The following is a 25,931-nucleotide window of genomic DNA, read 5'->3' on the forward strand; positions in this document are numbered from 1 at the left end:
GTCCGCAGCTGCAGGGCAGGAGGGAAGAAAGAGCCTGGCCCGGGGCCAGGAGGCCGTAATTAAAGGCAGTGCAGGCCTGCGAACAGCCCATTAAAGATGTTTGCCCTGCATCAAACTCAACCCTTCTGCCAGTTTCCACATCAAACACTTGGGGATTTTATACACTTTCCTGCATGCTCAGGTGATCACAGGGAGCCATGGTGCACAGTGCTCGCTGACCTTGCCCCTTCTTGCCCCCAACCCCGTCTTCCAGAGTACCCCCCCTCACACTCCCCCTTTCCTCCCTGACCCAGCCCCACCCAGCCTCTGTGGGCCCCAAGTCATCTGCTCAAGGCACTTACCAACAGAGAGAAACTTCCCTCCCAGCTCCCAGGAAGATAAAATTCCTTCTATTTCATTCGATGAGATAAAACTTCACAAGCTTTGAGGTCCGGAATCTTGGAGCCTTGGGATCTTAGCCTTTGAGCTAAGATGATGCTTCATGCTTTAGGCCAGTCCTTTCAGGTCACAGGTGGAGAAGCCAGGGTTCTGAGATGAAGAGGTCTTGCTGAAGGTCATGAGCACGGGTGGCTGCCAGGTCTCTAAGCTTCGGGCTGGAGCCAGCTCACAAAGTCGGGTGAATTAGCCTTGGCTTTGAACCCAAGAGCCACTCCCCTCTTTCTTACTGACCTCCTCCCAAGAGCCTAGGTTGATGTCACTCCTGGAAGTTGCACTGACACGGGGAGACCCTGCAAGAAGTCCAAGGAATCGGGCTGTCTGGGCCCAGACAGAAACGGGAACTCAGTTTCTCCCCCAGTTTCTCCTTCCAATTTCCAGGCTAGATTTCACTCAGGCAGAGCGGCAGGGCAGCATGCCAGCTCCATTGTCCCACCCCAAAGCTCAGAAGTCCCAAACTGGAAAGTTCGCAGACTTTGAAGAGGTGGACAAGCTCAGGAATGGTCCAACTCCCACAGGATGAGCGACTGCCAGAGCCGAGGGACAAGTGAGTCAGGGTCCCTGGGCATCCAGACCCTGTCCGTGAGTTATCTCAGTCTCCCCCAGGGTCGCCCTGTAAGGAGAGGCCCCTGTCTTCATTTTACTGCTCCTGTGACCAGGAGACGAGCTGGCCTTCAACCCCAGGCCTACGTGGGTCTGAAGTTTCTCCCTCTGAAACTCAGGGCTCCTTCCCGGAGGCCGAGGCTGCCGGTGGGGCCTGTGGGAGGCAGAGGGTGTGGCATGGCTGGGGGCCTGGCCCAGGGGAGCACTTGCAGGCCTTAGCCCTGTAGATGCCAGCACAGAAGAGAGCACCTTGGCCGGGGAGGCTCCTCCCCTCACCCAGGCTGGGAGAAGCCAGCCCCAGACCAGTTGCCATGAGCCCCAGGGTCCCGGCCCCGGCTCTGCAGCTTATTACCATGTACCTTGAGGGCACCCTCTCTGAGCCTCCGTTTTCTCATCGGAGGGCTGCTGGGAGGGTGAGAACGGGAGACCACAAGCCCAGTTCCCGTCGGCTTTCCTCTTCCCCCTCCTCTGTTCTTGCCAGGCTTGTGACCTTTCTGGACCTCAGTTTCTCCCACAGACCAGCTCCCAAATCTGTGTGCAGAAAGCCTCTTGGCTGAAGCCACTCCCACGCTGGTCACCCTTGAGGTGCGAACCAGGGCAATTAGTGGGTGATCAGGTGTCACTGCTAGGGTAAGAAGGGCCACGCCTCCTCTAGGATTCTGACCGTCCTGCCCGGCAGCGCCCCGAGATCCGCCGTGTGAACTCGGGGCTGGCTGGCTGCTCCCACACGCCGTCCACACGGTCTGCACACCGCGCCCCAAGGAAGCAAGGGCAGGCTGCCCCGGCATGGCAGGTGAGTGGGCAGGGCCTGGGGCCTCGGGGCACAGGGCCCCCGAGGGGAGCTTCAGGAAACTGCACGATCCATGCGCTGTTCCCTCATGCTCCCGAGAACATGGAGGCCCAGAGATAGAAAGCGCCATCCCCAGACGGCCAGGCAAGGCCATGACAGAGCCCTTCCTGGCCTGGAGCCAGGCCTTCCCCACCCACCTGGCGAGCAGGGGAAGAGAGGGGTGGGTAGAGAGAGGCCCCATGGGCTGTGTCCTCTTCAAATTCCCACCCCACAGATTCGAGGGCAAGAGCAGCTCTGTCTGAGGTGAAAAGAGCTACGTGACCTTGAGCAGGAGAATTTGCCTTTGGTGCCTCCATTTTCCCATCTATAAAATGGAAATTATTACAAATCTTCTCACGGGCCTGCTGTGAGGAACTGATGAGACCGAGTGTGCCAAACACCCCACAGTATCTCATGTGGGGCCTCATAGGCAGCAGACTCAGAAAATGCACCACCCTCTGTGGGTCCATTATAGTGAGGGAGAAACTCACTTCCACCCCAGGAACTCATCGGCTAGCTAACAATTACATATTTTATGCCTCCTCTGGCTCAGTGCTGGGGTCCAGGGGGTGAGCAAGTCAGCCCACGCAAGGGTCTTACTCTCGTAGGTCTTTAAAGGACTTTCCTAATTCTATGCCTCCTATCTTCTGTTGTCCAGGATCATGTGACAATCATATGAGTCAACTCTTGTTTATTTTTTGACTTTCAAAGGCAGGTAGTTTAATTTCCTTGTCATATTTGAACTTCTTCTCACTCCACCCTGGCAGTTGCTAACATTTACGGGCATCCTGGGCCCTGGCTCTTGGGCTGGGTCTGCTCCCTGAGGGCCTTGCCCCCCCAGCTCACTCCCAGATTGCTGTTTCAAGAGCTGGGGCTGCTTCTGCCCTGTTAGCCCTGGGTTCCAGGGGACTGGCTCTGCTTCTTTTGGGATCTACATTTCAGGGCACACCTAGAGGTCCTTCTTCCCTAATTATCTGATATACTATCAGACTTAAAGTTGACAAAGTTTAATGGCTGAGAAAAGACCCTCCTGGGAGCAGAGTCAGGGACAGGGGTTTCCAGTGTCAGATCTGTTACTAACTTGCTGGATGGCCATTCCTCTCTCTGAAGCTCAGTTTCCCCTTCTGTAAAATAACAGGGAGACCCATCACACCTAGCAAATAGAAGTGACAGATAGTTAGGTTGAATTCAGTTCCTTGGTCGTCTGGGTCTGGGTCTTCCTGGTTTCTTGGGGACCTACTCCTCTGAGCGGTAAGCACCTGCCCACCATGGAATCGGTGCATGAATGACCAAGACATTGGATTCTGAAAGCAAAGTGCGTGGCCTGCGTGCTGATTCTCCTCTCCCCGCTGTCCATGGCAGACATCACTAGTTGAGCCCCGAACTCCCTCCCTCCCCCCCCCACCCCCCTCCCCGCCATGGGACCTGGATGTGGCCCCGGGATTCTCCTTAACATAGTTCTTCAAGTAGTCCTACCAGTCGATCGGTGCCAGCAAATGAAGAAACCTTTTGCCATTATTGGATTATAATAAGCTTTCAGCTTGGAAATTCTAAGAACCGAAGGACATACTCTGGGCAGAGGTTGGTTCTGGCCAGGAAGTTCTCACTATTGCCTAGTGGTGAGAGAGGCCAGCAGCTTCCAACAGGACCAGAAAGGAAAGGGAGATTGGACAGTGGCCCCAGGCAATGCCCCAATTAATCATTTAGCTGTGGAGGTCAGGTGCTCGTGATGCACACTAAGGATAGGGTCATTATGGGGCCCATTAAAAACCAATTACGCGGAATCCAGAGTCTGGGAGAGATTGCTGGTGTCAGGAGAGCCTCCTGGGCTCAGCCCCACTGGCCAGCCCTAGGGCTAGGACAGAGATCTGGGGAGGAGAGATCACCAGCTGTCTGGTGTCACCCCAGGGCCGGAGGAGAAAGAGTTGGGGGGTGAGCTAAGGCTAGGGGTGGGTTGGCGGTGAAGAGCGGGGGCGGGGGGGCAGGAGGCAAACTTTTCCTCCAAGTAGGACCCATTCTTAGGCTGACGTCTGGGGCCAGCAGGTGAGCAAGGGAGCTGGAGAGAAGATGCACTTGGCCAGGAGTGGAGTGGCAGGAGGGGCAGATGGTGAAGGATCTTGAATGGCAGCATCACAGCTGTGGGTCTGATGGCTCTGGAACAGGGGAAATGACACGCTGACCCTCGTGCAGTCAGGAGAGTCCCTTCTCCTCGCAGAAGCTGGGTTTCTCCATAGTAACGGGATGGACTGAACAGCATGAGCTGGAAAAAGCTGAGAGGCTGTTGGAGCTGTGCGGTAATTTCAGCAAGAGGTGAAGAGAGGAGAGTACAAAGAAAACCAGTGTGTGTGGGAACAGGGAAGGGGCGGACCGAAGCGGTGGGGGAGATGTGGGGAGAGGAGGAGGCCCACCCTGCACGGACCCAGCAAACTGTGGACCCGGCACCGGGCTAAGTACCACATGCAGAGGGAGACCGCTCACCCTGGCTGACGCTTGTTGCCGGAGAGTGTTTATTAAATGGCTCCTCTCATTCTCTGGATTTCCAGGCTTAGGAGACACATTTTCTCCCCGCCCTACTTACGGTCCTTACCTCCTCTTCCCGAAAAGTCTATGAGCAAAGTATTATTATGATTGCCACTTTCCAGGGAAGGCGATCTGAACCTCAGAGAGGTCCATTCACTTATCCAGGGCCACACAGCCAGTAAGTGGAAGATTCGGGAGAACATTGGACAGGCAGTGAGCAGTTCTTGGGCAAGTGCTGACGAAAATCAGATTCATAAGCCGCACACGTACTGAGCACCTCATAGGAGCCAGGTACTGCGCTAAGTACTCCACGTGACTTGTTCCCCTTCAGCGTTACCACCTGAGGGGGTGGCTCCTACCACAATGCGCATTTCACCGGGAGACTGAGGTTCAGAGAGGTTCAGTCACTTGCCTCAGGTCACACAGCTGGTGATGGGTGAAGCCTGCATTTGAATTAACGTGTGTGACTCTGAAATCACCGTGGAAGGGAAGGCCAGGAGAAGAAGGTGGGTAGGAGAAGGAAAGGACAGCAGCTGGAGGGGCCACGAGGCTTCGCGGTGACAGGACAGGCGGAGAGAATGCTCTCACGGCATCCCTCTTCCCTCGTGTCTGGTGGGCACAGCCTCAGGTTTGGCGTTCGTGGGCCTTGAGCTTAGGGCTGGAGCTCGCCCCGCATATCCCCAGGGCGGGGGCCTGGGGCTGACAGCATGTCCCCCAGTCTGTCCTCAGGGCCTCAGGCGCAATGTTGATCAGAGAAGTCCTCCCCCATCCCTTCCCTGGGGCCCACCCGGGGCCGGTGTGACAAGCCTCCGTCAGTGCAGGCTCCGGGGTGGGGGGGCATATTGTGGGCAGGGGCTGAGAGGAACCCCAGGGGTATCCGAAGCACTTGATTCAGCAAACCGCCAACAACCCAAACTGGAACAGCTCTTCTGGACTCATTTCACAGATAAGGAAACTGAGGCCCAGAGAGAGGAAACGACTTGACCCCTAACCCATGGGGAGCCAGCGGCAGGTGCCCCACCTAGGCCCAGGACTGCAGAAGGAAGGAAGACAGGAAGGAAGGGCCAGTTTAGGAATGCGGCGGGTTGACAGAGGGGATTATGGGTAGGTGGGGGGCACAGGGTGTGGGGCAGCTGACGGGGCACTGGTGTTGATCCCCAAGGGTGTGCCAGGAAGCTGGGGAGCTCCCCTTTTCACACCCTTGTCCCAGCTGAGGGACAGGGAGGGACATCCATTCATCCAACCAACATTCACTGAGCCTCTACTGGGCCCTGGGCCCTGAGCGGGGCTCAGCCGACACAGACAGAATGAGACCCAGGCCTTGCCTTCACGGCGCTCACAGCGGAGGAGAGAGACATGTAAGCAAACAATTATGTCTGGGCTTCCTTGATGACTGATTAGAGACACAGCCTTAGTCTCGGCAGAATTGGAGCTGAGCACATGGAGGAGGCGACGTCGGGTTTACTTTGATAGAGGTTCTGGAAGCCATCCCACATGCACACCTATCTCCTGGTCTTGGGCTGCCCCATACGAAGGCCCCCCCCTCCTCTATGCCCAGTGGTCCCCATGAGGGCTGAGGAGGACACCAGTTAGGGCCCAGTTGGGCTGTAATCACCAGAAAAGTGGCTTTCTCCCTGTGGGATCCTGCCCCCGACCCCCAGCGCTCACAATCAGCCTGCAAATGCCGGGTCACGAGGGTGTGATGCTCACGAATACCGATGGCGCGGGAACCGGAGCAGTGACCTCCGGGGTCAGGACAGGCATGGCGCGGGGAGGGTGGCAGCTCAGGATTTCTCAGTAACAGCTCTGCAAAGTCGGCAAGGGCCAAAAACAAAACAGCTGTGTTCTGTGAGGGTAAGGGAAAGGCCAAGCAGGGACAAATGGGGGCCGGGGGGTGGGGGGGAGTTGCAAGAAAAAAGTCTTTGGTTCAGCAGAAGGAAGAACTTTTTAACATCGGGGCGGTGGATGAGCCGCCTCTCAGAGGTATGCAAGCTGGAATTATGACCCTGTGGTCACCGAGAATTCGGAGGAGGGACTTTGACTTCGGCAGGAAGTTGTGAGAGAGATGGTCTCTGAGATTTGGGGGTAATGATGATAATAGCAGTGTGACTCATTCCACTCCTCCTGCCCCACCACGATGAGGCTCCAGATGCCCAGAGGGCGGTGGGAGCTGGTTTGGGCTGTGACAGGGAAAGGTGAAGCCAAGATGGGATCCTTGGGACTTGAACCCATGACCCGGAGGCCAAGGACTCTTTTTACCTCCTAACCACCCCCCTCACAAGAATCCCTGGGGCGAGCCAGCACTGAGAAAATTACCACCCAATAACCTTATCCCCTGCTCCTCGCTCATCCCCTACAAAACAAAAGGAAACGAAACACAAAAAACAACTGCATCCTGTTCTGGCCTGTCCCCGCATGGGGTGTGGCTGGATTGGTGTCCTCGGGCAAGAAGTCCCTTTCTTTCCATCTCTGGGTCTCAGTTTTTGTCAGTAAAATACAGCCCAGGGCTTCTAATGGCCCTCGCACCTCACCTGCTATCAGACAATCCCATATGTACAAGGTAACTGGGGTTCCTGCCTGTGTCTGCAGACAAAACAGAGGCCACCTGAGCTCAGACTCCTGGGACCTGAGAGGAAGGTTCCTGACGGAGAACTAATGGGGCTGGACGGGTGGTGGATTCCATTCTACTATCAGGCAGGAGAATTAGCACGCAAGGTGGGGGCAGGGGGCAGTCCTGGCTCTGCTGTTCCGGCTACCACCAGACGGGATCACTGTTGGAACCAGTCCTTGCTCACCCACCGCCCCGCTGCCAAGCTTGGGACTCAGTGTGCGCCGTGTTACGTTCCCGTTCACTGTTCAGTCATTATCCCCAAATCATGATGCCCTGCGAGGGCTTCCGGCTGAGTTAGAGCTAGCTAGAACCGGCCTTTTCCAGGAATCTCAGGCCTGGGTATCGAGACTGGAGCACCAGCCTGGCTCCTCGTAAGTGGACACTAGTTGAAAGACTTTTGCAGTCTAGACAAGAAAGATGTCCATAGCCTCCCAGTGGAGGTCTCCAGAACCAGGCTGAGGAGCTGAGACTCTTCCTTGGGGGAGGAGAAGCACCCCAAGAAGTCGTGGAAGTCGGGGGCAGAGTACCTACATCTGCACCGTTCACAACTGCCTGTCGCTGGTCCACACTCGTTAGATGCTGGTGAAGAGTAATCCTGGGACCAGGTCCATTCCAGCTACGGTGGAAAGATGGGAAGAATTCCTTACAGGGCCTGCCTCAGGGCTCCCAGGCTGCACAGAGGACTTGGCCTTGGCCTTGGCCATGGGAGGAGGCAGAGGTTAAGCCGGAAAAGGGACAGAAGCCTGTGGTATCAGAGTGCAGGTCCCACCTTCCCCAGGAAAGAACATGACACTTGCTGAGTGCCTACTATATGCAAAATGCCACACCACTGGATTTCCTGCAGGGGCAGTCTTTTTGGCTGAATCCTTCCAAGAACCCTGTGGGGTAGGTGCTGTCATGGCCTCCACTTTTTAGATCAGGACACTGAGACTCAGAAAGGTGAGGTGATGTGCCCAAGGGCACACGAGAGATGACCCAACTAGAGTCAGGCTCCAAATCCTGCGTTTTCTCCATCCCACACCCCAACGACGCAAGACAATTCCTGGTCTGGGTCCTTGCTCACCAGAGAGGCAGGATAGCATGGAACCCTGGCACCACCCATACTAGCTGTGTGACCTTTGTAGAGTGACTTTACCTCTCTGTGCCTGAGTTTTCTCATCAGTAGAATGGGGGTAATAGTAGTACTTACCTCAAGGTGGTTGTCATGATTAACTGAATTTGTAAATGTAAATCACAAAGGATGATGTCTAGCTCATGGTATTAAATATATATGTATTAGCTATTCATCTTATTACTCTCATTATCATACCTGGGGGCAGGGTGGCTTTCACATCACCTGGGAGAGTCTTACCAGGCCTCTAAGTTAGGATTTGCATATTGGAAAGAAGTTGATTGTTATTGTTGAAGAAGAGTCCTAAGGATTTATCCAGATACCAGAGTTGCATGTTGAAAAGTTTAGCAGGTATGAACTGACAACCCAAACTTGGATGTGAAAGGTGTGTCACGGGGTGCCTGGATGGCTTAGTCAGTTAAGCGTGAACTCTTGATTTTGGCTCGGGTCATGATCTTAGGGTCATGAGATCCAGCCCCGCATGGGGCTCAGCGCTGGGCGTGGAACCTGCTTAAGATTCTCTCTCCCTCTCCCTCTGCCCCACCCCCCTCTAAAAAAAGAAAGAAAGGAATGGAGGGAGGGAGGAAGGATGGAAGGAAGGAAGGAAGGAAAGAAGGTCACATTTACTGATACTATTTAAAGGAAATCTAACTTTGGGTCCTGATCCCACTGGGCTTGTTGGAAAATTCCATCCCAGTTATTCCTGGGGCCCCTGCATGTTTTGCTTATCTACTGCTGTGTAACAAACCGCAGCAACACATAGAGGCTTAAAACAACAGCAATCATTCTCTCACTCACAAACCCACAGTCTGGGCAGAGCTCGGTGGGGGCAGCTGGGTTCTGCTTTGTTTAGGATCAGTGGAGGCAGCATGACCAGAGGCTGGAGGATTTGCTTGCAAGATGGCTCGGTCCCATGGCTGCCAAGTCGGTGCTGGCTGTCAGCTGGGCGTTCGGGGGGCTGGGGGCTGGGGGTCAGGCTAAGAGTAATGGTTCAGTATTCGCTAATTCGGTGTTCACGGCAACTTTGAGGAACGTAAGTACTGCGAATAACAAGAGCCAACTGCATATGATAAAAAGTAGCTGCATGAGCCAATGACTGGCAGGTTGAAGCAGGTGGGCGGGCAAGGCAGACGTGGATGAGACACGTGTCAAGGGCTTGGCCTCACCTCCCTGTCCTCTCCCTGCCCAGGGATCAGAGTCACCAAGGTGGACTGGCTGAGCCGGAAGAACGGTGCTGCCCACCACACCCAGGAGTACCCCAGCCCCGAGCTGGTGGTTCGCAGGGGCCAGGCGTTCACCTTGGTGCTGGAGCTCAATAGACCCCTGGAGGAGCAGGAGACCATCATCTTCACCGTGCAGACAGGTAACTGTCTCGCCAGCGCCCCCTGCTGGTCTACATCCAGAAAGCTCTGTCTTGTGACCAGTGGACCTGAGACCCTTCGGTCATCAGTGCAGACTGGAGGGAAGCCAAGTCCCAGTCCCTGCAGGTGGGCTGAGCTCTGACCCCTGGAGGCTTTTGATGACAGCGTGCTGCGTGCGGATGGCTAGCAGGATCGATGACGCAGCCCTGGAATTCTCTGCGTACTAAGCAATCTAGGGCTCTGGAAAACCACGGGAATTCTTCACAGACTTTTGGAGCCCAAGCTTTTCTTTCCTAGACAGACATATGACAGACTTTGATTTCAGGGGTCCTGTTACTTTCTCCTAGATCCAGGAGGTGGATGGGAAATCGGGAACAGCGGGGGTGGCCCCCAAGAGTGTCCCGGCGGTTCAGGGAGTGAAGTTGGCATTCCAGGCTTGTAGCTTTTCTGCTTCTCTAGAGCTGGGTCTCCTGATTCCCTCTCCTCTCTGCCAGGACCCCAGGCTTCTGAGGACCACCACACCAAAGCTGTGTTCCAGATATCGGAGCCGGAAGTGGGCAAGACCTGGACAGCCGTGGAGGAGGTTCAGACGGACAACAGCATGACCGTCAGCATCACCAGCCCTCCCAACGCTGTCATCGGCCGCTACCGGATGAGCACCAGGGTCTCCTCTCGCCGAAAACAAAATGAGCGGAAGCTGGGCGAATTTGTTCTCCTTTTCAACCCGTGGTGCCCAGGTAGGGGCTGACAAGTCCGAGGCAGAGGATTTCCCGGAAGCTGTCCTAAAGGCGGGCCTGCCCTTAGCAGGGCATCTGGGAGGCAGGCTAAGCAACAGGGAGGTGAATGCCATGCCAAGAGCTTGGCGAGAGCTAGGCCTAGGCAGAAGCGGGCCCTGGGCAGAGGGACCTGGTAGCAGGGACTACAGAGGATCTTGTGCCAGAGGGGCAGGAATCAGTGGTTTCTGGTGTGCGGGGCCAGTCGGCAGGGATGGGACCTTGTGGGAGGAGAGGCCCGGGCTCTCGCCATCAGCAGCCTTGGTTTAGTCCCTGCTCTGCTAAGTTGCCTCCCTCTGTGAGTCTTGGTTTCCCTATCTGTGAAATGGGAGTTATAACAGCGCCTACCTCTTGCGATTACGGTGGGAATTCATAGTGCTGATGCTTGTAATGTACAAAGTACATCGTAAGGAGTACTGGAGTCAGTATTCTGATTAATATTTAAGAAATGTGAGGCTGCTGTCGGCACCAAGCAGGGTTACCCAAAGGGTCAGGATTCTTAAAGTCCCTCAGTCTTGGGCTGGGTTGGGGTGGGTCTCTGCCCGGGGAATGGAGTCCCCCAGGTGGAATGGGGCTTGGCCAGAAGGCAGCCTAGGAGCCCGTAAACCCCTCTGCCCCCCGCCCTGCCCCGTCCCAAACCCCCAGGCCCCATCTCGCTGCTCTCCCTGATGTAGCCCCTGCCCCAGACCTGCAACACCAGAGCCCCAGCCCATGCTGGGCCCGACAACTGCTTTTCAGAGGACGACGTCTTTCTGGACTCAGAGGAGGAGAGACAGGAGTATGTGCTGAATGACAGTGGGATCATCTTCCGAGGCGTGGAGAAGCACATCCGAGCCCAGGGCTGGAACTACGGGCAGGTCTCCAGGGGCACAGGCCAAACGGGATGCGGGTGGGGCGTGCAGGAAGTCAGCCCAGGAGCCCTTCTGTCTGCTCACTTCCCCCCAGCAGGGACAAGCTGGGCTGACTCCTAGAGCAAATCCGTCCATCACTCACCTGTTAGCTGTGCCAAGGCCCTGCGCTGGGTCCTTGGGAAGGGGAGGTGCTTTGGATACAGTGCATTGTAGAAGAAAAAACAGCCTCGATCAGGGGTTCTCAGTCTTGTGCATGCACCAGAATCCCACGGAGGGCTCTTTACAACACACAGATGGCTGCCCCACCCCCACCCCCCACCGCCCCAGAGTTGCTGATTCGGTAGATCTGGGCTGGGGCCTGAGAATGCGCATTTCTAACGAGGTCCCAGGTGGTGCTGCTGCTGGTCAGGGACCACACTTAAGAGCCACTGACCAGATAAACAGTTACAATAAAAGGTGTGATGGCGGAGGGGAGGGGGGCATCAGAGTGGTAGAGATGGGGTCAGAGGGAAGTCAGAAGAGCATGAAAGAAAACTCCACCTCGGGGATTGCGGAGGCTTCGTGGCATTGGGGCTGGGTGTCCCAAGCCGGGCGCGATGTGGCCAGGTGGAGGGCAGAGCCCACAGCAGCATGGCGGCGGGAGGCAGGGAACAGAGGAGGCTCTGCTAGAGGAGTCCGGTCGGCCTGGGCTTCAGGTTGGCGGGGCAAGTTAAAGACCCTGACTGTCAGGCTGAGGAGCCAGAGGTTACTCTGGGGCTCAGGGGCTGGGTAGGGACCAAGGACTAGAGAGTCTGGGGTCCACTTAGGGGGTAACCACTCCTCAGCACCCGCCTCTTCTTGCCATGTGGCTCCCCAGACCTTCCAAAGACCCGCCAGAGACCAGAAATCATAATTTGTTTTTAAATGCTGTCAAAGATCCTCCAGTTTTTAAATGCTGTCAATTCATTCAAAGGTCTTTGGAAAAAGTCATTTAAGCAATAGGGGTGTGCCGGCAGGATCGATGTGGCTCCCGAGTCACCCGTTTACCACAGACTTTACTGTGGGGGGCGGGGAGTCCGGGGGGTGGTCACTGAACCGGGAGGGACATGATTAAGGTGCAGCTTCTGGTTCCCAGTGACTCTTTGAGGGAGGGTTCCTGAGACTTGGGGACGCTTTGTGGTGTCCCCGGGGTGGCGGTAGGCAAATTCCCCTGCACGACACAGGGGACCCACTGGGTACGCATTGTGGGAGGCTCTGGCCTCTAAGCAGAGCCTCTCTGGGGACAGTTTGAGGAGGATATCCTGAACATCTGCCTCTCCATCCTGGACCGAAGTCCTCTTCACCAAAACGACCCTGCCACCGATGTGTCCCGCCGCCACGACCCCATCTACGTCAGCAGGGCCATCAGCGCCATGGTGAGGAGCCCCGCCATCCCTGCATACACATGTCCTCCTGGGTCCCTGAGCCAAGCCCAGGGTCACACCCTGTGATTTTCCCAAGTTGCTTCTTGTTCTAATTCTCTATCGCTGCCCCAAATCACAGCCAAAACTCAAGTGGCACAAAACAACCACTTATTGTGCTTAGAGTTTTATAGACCAGGGACTTGGGCAGAGCACTGTGAGGACGCCTGTCTCTGCTCCAGGATGCTTCAGCTGGGGGTGTCTGAATGGCGACCGATGGTGGGACTGGTTTCATGAGACCACGTATCTGGGGCCTGGGTTCTAGCAGGCAGGGCTTCTTTGGTTCTCTTCCATGCTGTGTCTGCTGGAGCTGGGATGTCAAGCTGGCTTGCTCACTGTCGTGTGTGGCCCCTGGGCCGGGCTGGTTAGAATAGCTGAGGCCGGCCCAGTCAGAACAGCTGAGGCCGGCCCAGTCGTGGCCCTCTCTTCATGCAGCCTTTCCATGTGACTAGCTTGGGCTTCCTCACAGCATGGCGATCTCCGGGTAATCAGATAGAGCTGCTGGCTTCTGGCCAGACAATGGTTTCAAAACAGTGGAAGCTTCAAGTCCTGGAAAGCCTGGGCCTGGAAATTGGCACCGCATCCCTTCTGCCGTAGTCATCGGCCAGAGCAGTCCCAGGCCAGCCCAGATTCAGGGAGGGGGGTACTTAGGCCCATCTCTCCGTGGGAGGAGAGCCATCTTTATTCTGTTACACACAACAATTCCTCCTCCTCCTCACAAGAGAGCCAGAAGGCCTACTGCAAGCAGGTGCTAAGACCAGTGGGTGGGTATCTGTGATTCCAAAAATGTATGAAGCTGATTTTCTCAGAGTAGATACACTTCATTCCTCGAGACCTCAGACAAGTGTGGGAGCCCAGAGACTCAAAAGCAGTGACCAGTTCCAGACAGTGGAGTGATACAGCCCTGTGGGATAGCGGGACAGGCTCCAAGTCAGAGTCCTGAACTTGAGGGTCACCCGCACCTTTTGCTAACTTGCTGTGTGGCTTCGACAGGTCCCTTAACCCCTCTGAATCTGTTTAAAAAAAAAAAAAAAGGAAAATAACAAAACCTACTTTAAAGTGGGTTAATACAGTGTGCACAGAGCCCTTAGAATACTGCCTGCACACAGTAAGCGTCTAATGAATGTTAGCTGCCTCTGTAATTATACCACCAACAGTCCCCGAAACAGATCATTTAAAAGAGGAAATACTGTAAAATCATAGGTAATTTTCAACAATAGAGTATCCCAATGGAAGATCGTTGAAAATGATAAATGGTACCAAAAGTAGGTATTTTAAGACTGCAGATGCCCCCAGTTTTTCGGATAATTTAAAAGGAAGGGGTGGCCCCCAATGAGTAGGTGGTCCAAAGTGTGAGATGATGTTGCAGTGGCGAGGTCCCGGGGAGCGAAGCCCCGCCCGTTGGTGGACCTGTCGGCGTCTCCTCTGCGCAGGTGAACAGCAACAATGACCGGGGCGTGGTTCAAGGCCAGTGGCAGGGCAAGTACGGCGGCGGCACCAGCCCCCTGCACTGGAGCGGCAGTGTGACCATTCTGCACAAGTGGTTCAAGGGCAGGTTCAAGCCAGTCAAATACGGCCAGTGCTGGGTCTTCGCTGGAGTCCTGTGCACAGGTACCCAGGGAAAGACGGTCCCCTGCCCCCCACCGCAAGCCGGCTCCCTCATTTGCCTTCATTTGCATACACTTGCACAGACCCCACCCCAAGTCTACCTCTTTTGGCGATGGGGAAGTAGAAGTCTGGTTAATGATGAGAGAAACCAGATAGTTCATTTACATGACTTTTGATCTTTTATTTTGCAGAAGGAGGCCCAGATCCTCCTGTCTTGAGCTCTTTGAGTGTCCCTGAGCAAGTCCTGTGGCCCCTAGGCCTCTGGCGCCGCAGGAAAATGAATGGGCGATTATGTGGCTATTATGTGACTTCCAAGGTCCCACCAGCCTCAGAGCCTGGCTGTTCATACGGGGGTGGCATAGTGTCTTCGGATGTCTCCGGAGAGGTTGTACCGGGAAGGCGGTGCTTCTGAGAGTGAGGCAGGCAAAGCAGACAGAGACAGGGAGGGGGTGTGGCAGATGTGGGTCCCTGCCACCTGATGCGGGGGGTCCCTGCCACCTCCCAGGGGGTCCCTGCCACCTGCTGGAGGGTCCCTGCCACCTGCTGGGGGTCCGCACCAGCCTCCTGCTCTTCAGTCCTTAGGTGCCTGGGGATCGCCACCCGGGTGGTGTCCAACTTTAACTCAGCCCATGATACGGACAGGAACCTGAGTGTGGACAAATACGTGGACTCCTTCGGGCGGACGTTGGAGGACCTGACAGAAGACAGCATGTGGTGGGTCCTAGTCCCCTGGGTCGCCAGCCCAGCCCCAGGGCTCCCTGAGCCCGTCTGCAGGAGGGGTGGCCCCGGGACACATGACCCAGAGGCCAAGAAAGGGGGACTCAAGATTTGACTGCCTTGAACCCCAGTTCCCCCTCTGTGGGACTCTGAGCCTTCCCCGAGATTCCCTCTGCGTCGTTACCCCTATGTTCTACCCCTGCTTCTCCGTCAGCAGCCGTGCGCCCTGAATGTGTCCCGGGGGGGAGACAGCCTCCTCCTCAGTCCCGACAAGACTCTTCCCACAGGGGCGCCTGGGTGGCTCAGTCATTAAGCATCTGCCTTCGGCTCAGGTCATGATCCCAGGGTCCTGGGATCGAGCCCCGCATCGGGCTCCCTGCTCCGCAGGAAGCCTGCTTCTGCCTCTCACACTCCCCTTACTTGTGTTCCCTCTCTTGCTGTCTCTCTGTCAAATAAATAAATAAAATCTTTAAAAAAAAATTAAAAAAAAAAAAGACTCTTCCCACAAAGCTTTAAACAGTTCATTTTAATTTAACTTTTTATTTTACTTTTTTAAAGATTTTATTTATTTATTTGAGAGCGAGAGAGAGAGCGAGGGCACAAGCAGGGTGGGTAGGGGGAGAGGGAGAAGCAGACTCCCCACTGAGCAGGGAGCCCTACTCGATCTCAAAACTCCGGCATCACGACCTGAGCTGAAGGCAGACGCTTAACTGACTTAGTCACCCAGGCGCCCTAATTTAATTTTTTTAAATAGGAAATACATGCATGTGCATTAATATTCAAAAGGTACCAAATGGGCGACAGGGCTAAGTCTCCCTCCCGCCCGGTTCGAGCCTGGCGTCCTCCTCACAGGAGGCAACACTGCGACGAGCTTCTTACACCTCTTCACAGGGAGGCTCTGCAGATACCAGGATGTACATACTCACAGTCCCTCGTTCCCAAGCTTTTTACCCACTTAGTATCTGCAGCATGATGTCATCCTGCTCATCTTGTTCTACATTTCAGAATTTTAAAATAAGGTTTTAGAAATAATAATAACACCACGCTCAGTGAGCACCCAGTCTACGCCAGGCCCAGTTCTAAGTGCTGTGCATATATGGACTCATGAATTCCTCCAGACAGTCTTGTGAGCAAGCTAGCATTATTAGCCCTATTTTGTCAATGAGGAAATCCAGGCACAGAGAGGTTAGGTAACCTCTCTAAGGCTGCACAGCAAAGTGAGTGGAAGAGCTTGGGTATGAACCTGGTCTGCCTTTCAGTTGTATAGAAAACCATAGTCAAAACCAGGAAAAACCAGGTCTATAGCCTCATTCCTTCCCTCTGCCTCTCTTCTCCCCTTTCCTGTCCTTTTGGTTCTCCTCATTCCCTCTCCCTGCAGGAGGACCAAAAAAAAAAGTCTTCTCTTTTGATGCCGGGACCCTTGTCACCACAGAGGGTATCAGATTACACCCAAGTCCTTATCCAGATACTCTCCCACACAAAGACAACTACCTCCTTAAGAGGAGCCTGAGATCAGCTATAAAGATGCCAAATCCGGCAAACCAGGGTTTGTCTCTCCTGCTTCCTTACTGGGTGAGCCTTGTGCAAATGATGTCACTTTGCTGGTCTCATGTTCTCATCTTTAACACAGGAAACGTCAAGTCTGAACTCCTTACCGAGACCTACAGAGCCCTGCATAATCTGACTCCTACCTACCCCCCCATGCTGGCCAAAGCCCAGCAGATACGTACTTTCTGTTCCTTGAAGACACAAAGATTTTTCTTATCTCAGAGTCTTTGCACATGCTGTTCCTTCTGCCTGGAACACTGTTCCCATCGCTCTTCCGATGGCTAATCCTTTCTTATTTAAGCCTCATCTTAAATGTCATTTTCTTAGAGTTCGTCTCCAGCCGTTACTCACCACTCAGGTCTCTCTCTTTCTTCACAGCATTTATTGTTACTTGCATTTGTTTTACTTATCTGCTTACTTATTTTTACCCATCTCCTCACCCCACTTCTCCTTTCGTAGAATGTAAGCTTCATGAGGGCAAGATCTTGTGTCTTATTTGCGATTGTATTTCTGGTACCTTGAACAACAGTTTCTTGATATATATATATATATCAATATATGTATATATATATACACACACACGCATATATATACATGTATATACATACATACACATACATACATACCCTACATATATATGGAATATATATATATATACACACACCTATATACATATACCTATATACATATATTTAACTCTCAGATTGTATATAGAACTGTTCACCAGTATGGTTCGATGACTGGTTCCTAAGATTCAGCCCCAGTACTGCAGTCTGGGGCCGGGGCCCGGCTCACAGCAAGAACTGGCCATCCTCTGGGCCTCTGTGCTCACTGAAGGCCCCCCTGCCCCCTCCTCTCTCTGTGGCAGGAATTTCCATGTCTGGAATGAGAGTTGGTTTGCCCGCCAGGACCTGGGCCCCTCCTACAACGGCTGGCAGGTTCTGGACGCCACCCCCCAGGAGGAGAGCGAAGGTATGGGCTCAGCCGGGCGGGTCGCAGACCCCCGCTTTCCCTCACCCGTGCTGCTCACGGCCATCCCTCCTGCCCAGGCGTGTTCCGGTGCGGCCCGGCCTCCGTCACCGCCATCCGCGAGGGCGACGTGCACCTGGCCCACGATGGCCCCTTTGTGTTCGCGGAGGTCAACGCAGACTACGTCACCTGGCTGTGGCACGAGGATGAGAGCTGGGAGCGGGTATACTCGGACACAAAGAAGGTCGGGAGGTGCATCAGCACCAAGGCCGTGGGCAGCGACTCCCGTGTGGACATCACCGGCCTCTACAAGTATCCAGAAGGTAAGGGCGATACGGCGGCCTCCGTCGGTCTCCCAAGACAACCTGTCTGCTCTACGGACCACCACAGGCCGACCGGGGCCAGGCCCTCCCCGCGGGCTATGATGGCGAGGGAAGCAGCCATTACCCAGCTCTAGCCCATCACCGCCGTGTAGACAGTTGGAAGGGAGCATGACTAACAACATGGAATTTGGAGCCAGACCGCCTGGGGTCAAATCTTGAGTCCCTTAGGAGTTGCTTTATTTCTCTGTGCCTTGGGTTCCTTATCTATAAAATGGGGTGATGGTAGCACCGACCTCCCCGGGGAGGAAACACAGCGGCTAGAACTGTTGTGCGCGGCACCTAGCACGTCTACACGAGTGTCGGCTCTCCCTATCGGATGAGCCTTCAGACCCAGTTGTCCGAGAAGCTGCCAACCTGTATTTTTGCGCGAAATTTGCCAATCTGGAGTTGTTGGCGACTAATTTAAAATGTATTTAAATAGTCCCAGAACCAAACACAGTGCATATGGCTGAGGTGTGCATCTGGTTCCTGGGCTGTCAGTCTGAGACCCCCCCATGGCCGTGGCAAATTGAAGGGGTGAAGGAGGGATGGTTTTGCCTAGAGAGGAGGGGAACTGAGCAGAGAGGCCCTGGGACGGGTGGAGGAGGAAAGGGGTGCCCGCCTCACCGTGCGTGTTGCCCGCAGGGTCCCGGAAGGAGAGGCAGGTGTACCGCAAGGCCGTGAGGAAGCTGTTCAGTGTGGAAGCCTCTGGGAGGAGGACCCGGGTCCGCAGGGTGGGCGGCTGTGGTCTTTGGCGCGAGGACCTCCTGGAGCCCGCCACCAAGCCCAACATCACCGGCAAGTTCAAGATGCTGGAACCGCCCGTGCTGGGCCATGACCTGAGCCTGGCTCTGTGCTTGACCAACCTCACCTCCCGGCCCCAGAGGGTCCGAGTCAACCTGAGCGGCGCCACCATCCTATACACCCGCAGGCCGGTGGCTGAGATCCTGCACGAGTCCCACTCAGTGCGGCTGGGGCCGGCAGAAGGTAGGAAGGCCCCCGCTTGGGGGGACCTCGCCAGCCCAACCCCTTAATGGGGGGGGGAGGGCGGAGCACACCTTCCCAGCATCCTGCACTCATTTCCAGGAAAGACAGGGATGTTGCTAGGCATGTGTTCAGTGCCTTGCCTCTTGTCCCCAATTGACAGGTGAGAAAACTGAGCTCAGAGGGGCTCACTAATGAGACTAGTAATAGAAGTCCACAATCATCTGGTGGCAAACTCGTATGGAGGTGAGGTGATCGCAATCCCTCTGAATATTTACACCCGGAACAAATACCTGCCGGGAACATTTCACAGTCTATGGAGTATGCCTCGTCACCTTCCTAAAATCCAGCAAATTCTGGAGCCCAGCTGTCTGCAGGTGTCCTATGTGAGGGGCATGGACCAGTAAGCAATGGTTACTAAGCGCTTACATGTGCCAGGCCCTGTCCTGAGAACTCTGTACACATCAGCTGCTGTCCCCACAACATTCTCTGTCCCCAGCCCTCCTTTCCTCCCCTCCGGTTTCTGTCTGTCTGCCTGTCTCTCTCTCCCTCTCCCCCCTCACATAATATTCTGCACTCTAAGGATTCACTTAAACAAAGAAATTGTTCTTCTGGGCCCAGTTTCAGAAGCTTGTGTGTTTTGACAGAGGGAAAACATGTGAAAGAGACATCACACACCTTTTCATTTTTTTGCTTTTTACCTTTCACGAAATCCAAATGGCAAAATAACACTTCATAAGGAAATATTAACTAACATGCACTTTCTCCTGTTTTTTTTTCATATTAAAAGTAGTATGTCTTCATTAAAGGTTTTGAGGGCACAGAGAAAGATCACCTGTGATCCTGCCACCCCCCCATAAATTGTTAACATGTTTTCCTTCCATATTTTTAACACCTGTTGCTTTTTGCCAAACAGGTCTGATTACACTGTGGGCACTCAGTGTTTATTAGTGCCTCTCTCTGTTCACATTACATTGTTATTTACATATTTTTATAAGCTCTCCGTCCACATCATTTTAACAGATGTATAATCTTTAAATAAATATACAGATAGTTCTTTTTATATGTGGTGGGAGTCAGTTTGCTAATATTTTATTGAGGAGTCTTGGAATTTGCATTTCTAACAAGTTCCCAGATAATGCTGATGTCCCTGATTCCAGGACCACGCTTTGAGAACCACTGATCTCCTGCCATGCAAGGAGTAAATGATGTAACACATGTAAAGTATTTGGTGTCATGCCTACCACCTAAGGAACATAATTTATTGTAGGGATTGACAGGATTATTGAGATTATAAATTGGAGATAATATTACTGGCTCATGGAATTGTTGGGAGGATTGAATGAGTTCATCAACGAATGTGCTTCTAAGTGCCCAGCAGTAAAAGTTAGTAAAAATTAGCTTTTATAATTATTAATTATTGCTGTTATTGTGTTAAGGATTCTCCCAGTCATGATCTACTGGACTAAGGAAACCCATAAAGCAAGGTAGAGTTTTGACCGATGGATCGGCATTTGGGCATTCAAGAAGCACCTGCTATATGCAAAGCTCTGGGAGACCATAAAGTGAACCAAGTTCAAATCCTTTAAGGACCTTTTCCACAGGTTGTAACCCGACGCCCTCAGGGGCAGGAAGGAAAGAGACACACGGGAAGAGCAGTAGGGGGTGGTAGGGCCGGGAGCAAATCAGAAAGAACATACTGTAGCTAAAGGAAAAAAACATACGTGGTCCAAAAACACCCAGATATGACTGGGAGTCCCCTGGGGCCTGTGGCGACCCATGCTCAAGAGAAGGAAATGCACAGGCAGGGTGTCTGCGGCTGGTGAGAAACCCAGATGGCCTGGACCACGGGAGCTCAGAAGGCAGAGGGCGTGAGATCACTGAGTGGGGTACCTGTGAAGGCTTTCCACCTGGGGGGGCTGACTAGGATGGGCCTTAATGGGGAGGGAGGATTTGGAGAAGCGGTGAAGAAGTTGACCTCCTCGCTGGATTGGAAGCTTGAGGCAGACCTTTGACCCCCCTCTTCTCTGCACCTAGCACATAGTAGGTGCTCAAGAAGCAGTGAGTGGATTCCTGATCATGGACTGAGAGACTTCCATCTGGAATGATTAGGGAAAGTTCAAACACACCTCCGGGAGTTCTTGGAGAAACAATCTGGTTTCGTTGGTAGCCAAGTGCCTGAATTTGAATCCCACCTCATCTTGGCTCCTTGATTTACTTGCTGTGTGACACTGGACAAGAAACTAACCTCTCTGAGCCTTAGGTTTCTTCATCTGTGAACTGACGATAATAATGCCTATCTCAGGTTGGTGGCAAGGACCAGAGAGAGTGTTATTAGGAATGGAGCCTTCCCTCCCTCCTCTTGGGTTCTGTTGAAAGAGATTGTTGGACCCCTAACTCCCGCCTCTGCTTTCCCTTCCAGCAAAAGAGATCCCAATCACAATATCTTACTCTCAATATAAGGAAGATCTGACAGAGGACAAGAAGATCCTGTTGGCTGCCATGTGCTTTGTCACCAAAGGAGAGAAGCTCCTGGTGGAGAAGGACATCACTCTGGAGGACTTCATCACCATCAAGGTGAGTCCCATCTGCATCCACCTCCATGTTCCTGGCAGGCCCCCTTCACAGCTGGGGGAAGGCATCAGAAGCTGGGGGATTTGTGCTTTTGGCTCCGGCTTCAGCTCTCAAGGGCCAGAGACAAGTGGCATGGATGGATATAATGATGGAGCTCAGTAAGGGGGTAGGTGGATGCAAGGGGTGGCCATGATTCATGCCCAGGCCAGGCTCCAGCCAGCATCCTAGCCGGGACCTGTGGGTTTCCTGGGGGAGTGTGGAGGAGGACGATGACTTATGGGGATCACCCCTCCAGGTGCTGGGCCCCGCCGTGGTGGGGATGGCGGTTGTGGTGAAAGTGATGGTGGTCAACCCCCTTCTGGAGAAAGTGGAGGACTGTGTGCTGATGGTGGAGGGCAGTGGCCTTCTCCACGGACAGCTCAGCATCGAGTAAGTGTCAGCCTGGGAGTGGGAGCTCTACTTTCCTTCTATGATGGGCCACGGAGAAGCAGCCAATGGAGGGGGCTGCGGGAGAGACTCTGGACCCCCAGGAACCAGCTCACAGCCTAGACACACCAGCCTTCATTTATTTTTTCCTTCCTTCATTCATTTGGTCCTGAGCTCAGTCGTATAACTCATCCACTCACCCACCCACTGGTTCACATGACCCTTAATCAGAATGACCTATTCTCTGAGCCACGTGGCGACCATTGGGAACGCCAAGATGACCAGATGGGGTTCTGCCTGGAGAGTTGTTCTCACAGACAGGTGGTCCTTCAAATGAGCACAGTGATTTGTGCAGAGAGATGGATCCCCAGGACCCAGGGAATCAGAGGCAGCCCTTAATTGGGGATGGGGTGAAACCAGGGAAAAGCTACAGTGGAGCTGGCCTTAAATGATGAATTGAGAAGTTTTTTAGGCATCAAGAAGGATAGAGGGCTTCCCAGTCAGAGGTCTCAGTGGCTGGGGTCGTCAGGGAAGGCCTCCTGGAAGAAGAGGGACTTGATCTGGTCCTTGGGTGCAATTGGAATGGGAAGGCCATCCTAGGTGGGAGGAACAGTGCAGACAAAAGCCCAGAGAGAGGAAGTGTATGGGATGTTCAGGGCACAGGGAGGGGACAAGCCTGGCATTAAGCTGGAAGCATACTGACAAGGCTTGAATGTCAGTCTCAAGGTGTGACCTTGATCCCAAGGGCTCTGGAGATGGCAGGCCAGACTCGGGAGGAGAGGGGACTGATGGTCTGCCTTTCTCCCATTCCCTTTCCCCAGTGTGCCCAGCCTAGAGCCCCAGCAGAGGGCCTCGGTCCAGTTCAACATCACCCCATCCAAGAGCGGCCTGAGGCAGCTGCAGGTGGACCTCGTCAGCCCCCACTTCCCGGACATCAAGGGCTTTGTGATCATCCACGTGGCCACAGCCAAGTGACTGTCCGCCACAAGGGGCTGAGAGCGGGGGAGACGGCCCCCGTTCCTTTCTGGTCCACCTCTTTGTCTCTCCCGCATGGGAGCCAGGAGGCCCGGTTTCCAGTTCTGCTTCAGTTTCTGCCCCACTTGGTGAATTTGGGCGAGTCCCTTCCTCTCCTGGGCCTCAGTTTCCCCATCTGTAAAATGAAGTATGAGACTTAAACTTTTGGACAACGATGGATGATGTAGGGAGCCTCTTCCACCTTCATCAACCACCCTCACGGCTGGGAGGCTAACAGACCAAGCCTCACAGTAACCGAGGCCCACCCGGCTCTGCCACCGCCTGCCTGGTCTGCTCACCGTCACCCTGGCCAACCCCTGGGCTCTCCTTGCTTCTCACTCAGCGCCTCCATGCTCTGGCCACCTCCAGACCCAAGAACGTCCTCCCGGTGCTGAAAAAGACCCCAAAAGTGTTCGAGCTGGCTCCTAAACATCCCTCAACATTCCCATTTTACACAGAAGAGTCTTGCCCATGGCCATAGGGTGAGCTAGAGGCAGAATTGGGGCCCGTGTGAATGCCACTTACACCATCTAAGCTTTACCCCAAAGTCATGTGCTGAAAACCATTAGATTTGAAGCAATGGGAGATCTTCCCTCCATGAAGACCCGAGGGGCCCCTGGTGCCTGGAAGAAGCTGAAGATGGAAGAGCCTGATTGCATCTGAGGATGAAGCCCCAAATCTGATCTCGGCATGGTCATCAGGGGTCTCCTACCACCAGCCCAGGGGTTACTGACCTTTTGAGAATGAGAGCAGCGTTAACTTTGCAAAACACCCCCAGCAGCTACACACAATCAAGTTCTTAGCCTCAAAACAGGACAGAGGCCTCTGGGACAAGGACTGGAGTGGAGACCACCAGGACCTGAGGATAACCGCACAGCTCAGAATGTTCTAGATAGCCAAAAGAATGACAACTAATCATAGAATTTAAGTCACCCGCACAACAAAACAGCCTCATCTGCAGTGAGACACCTCCTGCCGGCGAACTTAAGTGGGAACAATTTACGTAGAAAGTCTTTGCTAAAAGGAGGTCAGGGAAACACATGGGCAGTGTGTGATGGGTGGTCCTTGGGACCCAGGCCTCAGGGAAGGCATTTGTCCGACGATTCTACGCAGCATGACAGCTTGGAGAATCCAGATGTGTGGAGGACCCCCTTTCCAAACCTTGGTTTGGGATGCTGATCCTGTCCATCTAATAGGGGCACAGCTGGAGATCCAGAGTGGGCAGCCACTTCCTCGGGACTGAGCAGCAGGAAGGGGTACGGGGGGGCTGACTCCAACAGAGGGGATCTCCCACGCTTAATAAAAAGGACGCTTTTTTTTTTAAAGATTTTATTTATTTATTTATTTGACTGCGAGAGACACAGCGAGAGAGGGAACACAAGCAGGGGGAGTGGGAGAGGGAGAAGGAGGCTTCCCGCTGAGCAGGGAGCCTGATGCGGGGCTTAATCCCAGGACCCTGGGATCATGACCTGAGCCGAAGGCAGACGCTTAATGACGGAGCCACCCAGGCACCCCAAAGGGACGCTTCTTTTAGCAAGGAGACCTTCTTGGCCCCTTCCAGTTGCCCCAGACACCTCATCCTTCCAGCAAATGCCAATTGCCCGCCCTCCTCAGGCTTGGCTGTACCGGGCTGCCCCTCCCAGGAGGTGGACTCTGAGACAGAGTTTAGGGTGCAGGACATTTAGTAAGGAATGACCTGGGGGTCCACACAGTGGAAGGGAGGGGGAGGAAGCAGGATGGGTGGAGGGAGGAATCGAGCCATGACTCAGGTCCAGTGAGAGCCTGGGCCTACCCCACGGGCGGCTCTGGGGCTAGTGTGGCCCATGAGAGTTGTCCCAGGTTGGGCCAAGTTGGCTGGGCCTTTCTATGCTCACATCCGTCACCGATTTGCCCCAGAAGAGGTGTGCCTTTGGGCAAGCTAGCTCTCTACGGCGGAGGCCAGCCCTGGGGTCATCTGCAGTCAGCCCTCCCGGCGGCTGGGGACAACAAGCCCTCCACTGAAGGAAGGGCCGGACGGTGTGTCTCCACCTACCTTCTGTTCAACCCAAGGCCAGAGCAGTGACATTACCCGGTTCCCTGCGCTTACCTTCCAGTGGGTGGCAACAGGTACTCAATCACCACATTTTAAAAGGTGCAAAAAGTTAAAATGAGAAATAAGAGTAAACAAGTAAACAAATCCATGGGTTAGCTAATTACATGTAGTGACGTGCGCCAAAGAGAAAATAAAACGCACTGTCGCCTCTCCCGGAGTTGTGGGGGACAGGATAACACCACCTCCCGTGGTGGCCTCAGAGAAAGAGTCTCTGAGGAAGTGATATTCGAGCTCAGATTTTAATAGTAACCCCAAAAATGATTGAAAACTACATGAGTGTGCTTACCACATGCCAGGAACTGTCAGCAGGTGCCTTCTTACATATATTTATTTAATCTCCTAACAAGTCAGTGAAGTACAAACTATTGTCTCCATCTTTAACCTGCCTCATGGCGCAGCCAGGGTTGGGCTCCTTGACTCACACAGAGCTCTGGATGGAGGGTGTGTTCAGAAGGCATCACGGATGGCGAAGCACCCCCCTCCCCCCGGGCAGTGCCCGAGCCAGGTAATTTCTGACATGACACGTTCCGGTTACCAATCGCTGTGTAACAACCACCCCATGACTTAAGACTTAAAATAATGACAACAATCATTTCGCGGATGAATCTGCAGTTGGGTCCAGGGCTTGGTCGGGATCGCTCGTCTCTGCTTGACTCCGTGGAGCGGGGAGAGCGCCAAGGCTGGGCCAGGATCGTCAGAAGGCTTATCCACTCACAAGCCTGCTGGTGGATGCTGGCTCTTGGCTCTTGGCCGAGCACCAGGCTGGGCCATCAGCCGCAACACCTACCCACAGCCTCTCCGTGTGGCCTGGGCTTCCTCACAACACGGTGGCCGTGGGGCAAGGACAAGCATCTTGAGAGAGAGAAAGTCAGATGGAAGCCATATGGCCTTTATGTGTTGGGGCTGGAAGTCGTCCAGTCCCACTTCTGCCACATTCTATTCATCAAGGCAGTGACAAAGTTCCTCCAAGTTTCAAGAGGAGATAGACCCAATTCGTGATAAAAGGTGGAAAGATCCCAGAAGGGCTTATAGGACTGGAAATATTGCCGTAGATACTTTTGGAAATATACAATCTGCCATGCGGTTTCCTGCTGCCTGCTTCTG

At 53.9% G+C, this 25,931-nt stretch overlaps 1 protein-coding gene across 1 annotated transcript; it reads left to right on the top strand.

The window, feature by feature from the left end:
• Window positions 1-1,824: 1,824 nt before the first annotated feature.
• TGM6 (transglutaminase 6) lies at window positions 1,825-22,696 on the top strand. Its single transcript, XM_032419958.1, has 13 exons — window positions 1,825-1,831; window positions 9,299-9,472; window positions 9,965-10,207; window positions 10,982-11,100; window positions 12,360-12,488; window positions 13,967-14,144; window positions 14,717-14,855; window positions 17,275-17,378; window positions 17,456-17,698; window positions 18,383-18,724; window positions 21,144-21,298; window positions 21,591-21,724; window positions 22,543-22,696. Exons 1-13 carry the CDS (start codon window positions 1,825-1,827, stop codon window positions 22,694-22,696), a joined length of 2,121 nt encoding a protein of 706 aa, XP_032275849.1.
• Window positions 22,697-25,931: the final 3,235 nt, after the last annotated feature.

Source organism: Phoca vitulina, unplaced genomic scaffold, assembly GCF_004348235.1.
Source record: "Phoca vitulina isolate PV1807 unplaced genomic scaffold, GSC_HSeal_1.0 scaffold22, whole genome shotgun sequence".
NCBI lineage: Eukaryota > Metazoa > Chordata > Mammalia > Carnivora > Phocidae > Phoca > Phoca vitulina.

What these genes read in the sequence shown, in the direction of transcription:
- TGM6 (XM_032419958.1), top strand. An exon ending in CTGACAGAAGACAGCATGTG is followed by an intron (nt 14,856 to 17,274) that starts GTGGGTCCTAGT and finishes TCTCTGTGGCAG; the next exon opens with GAATTTCCATGTCTGGAATG. An exon ending in AGGACTTCATCACCATCAAG is followed by an intron (nt 21,299 to 21,590) that starts GTGAGTCCCATC and finishes TCACCCCTCCAG; the next exon opens with GTGCTGGGCCCCGCCGTGGT.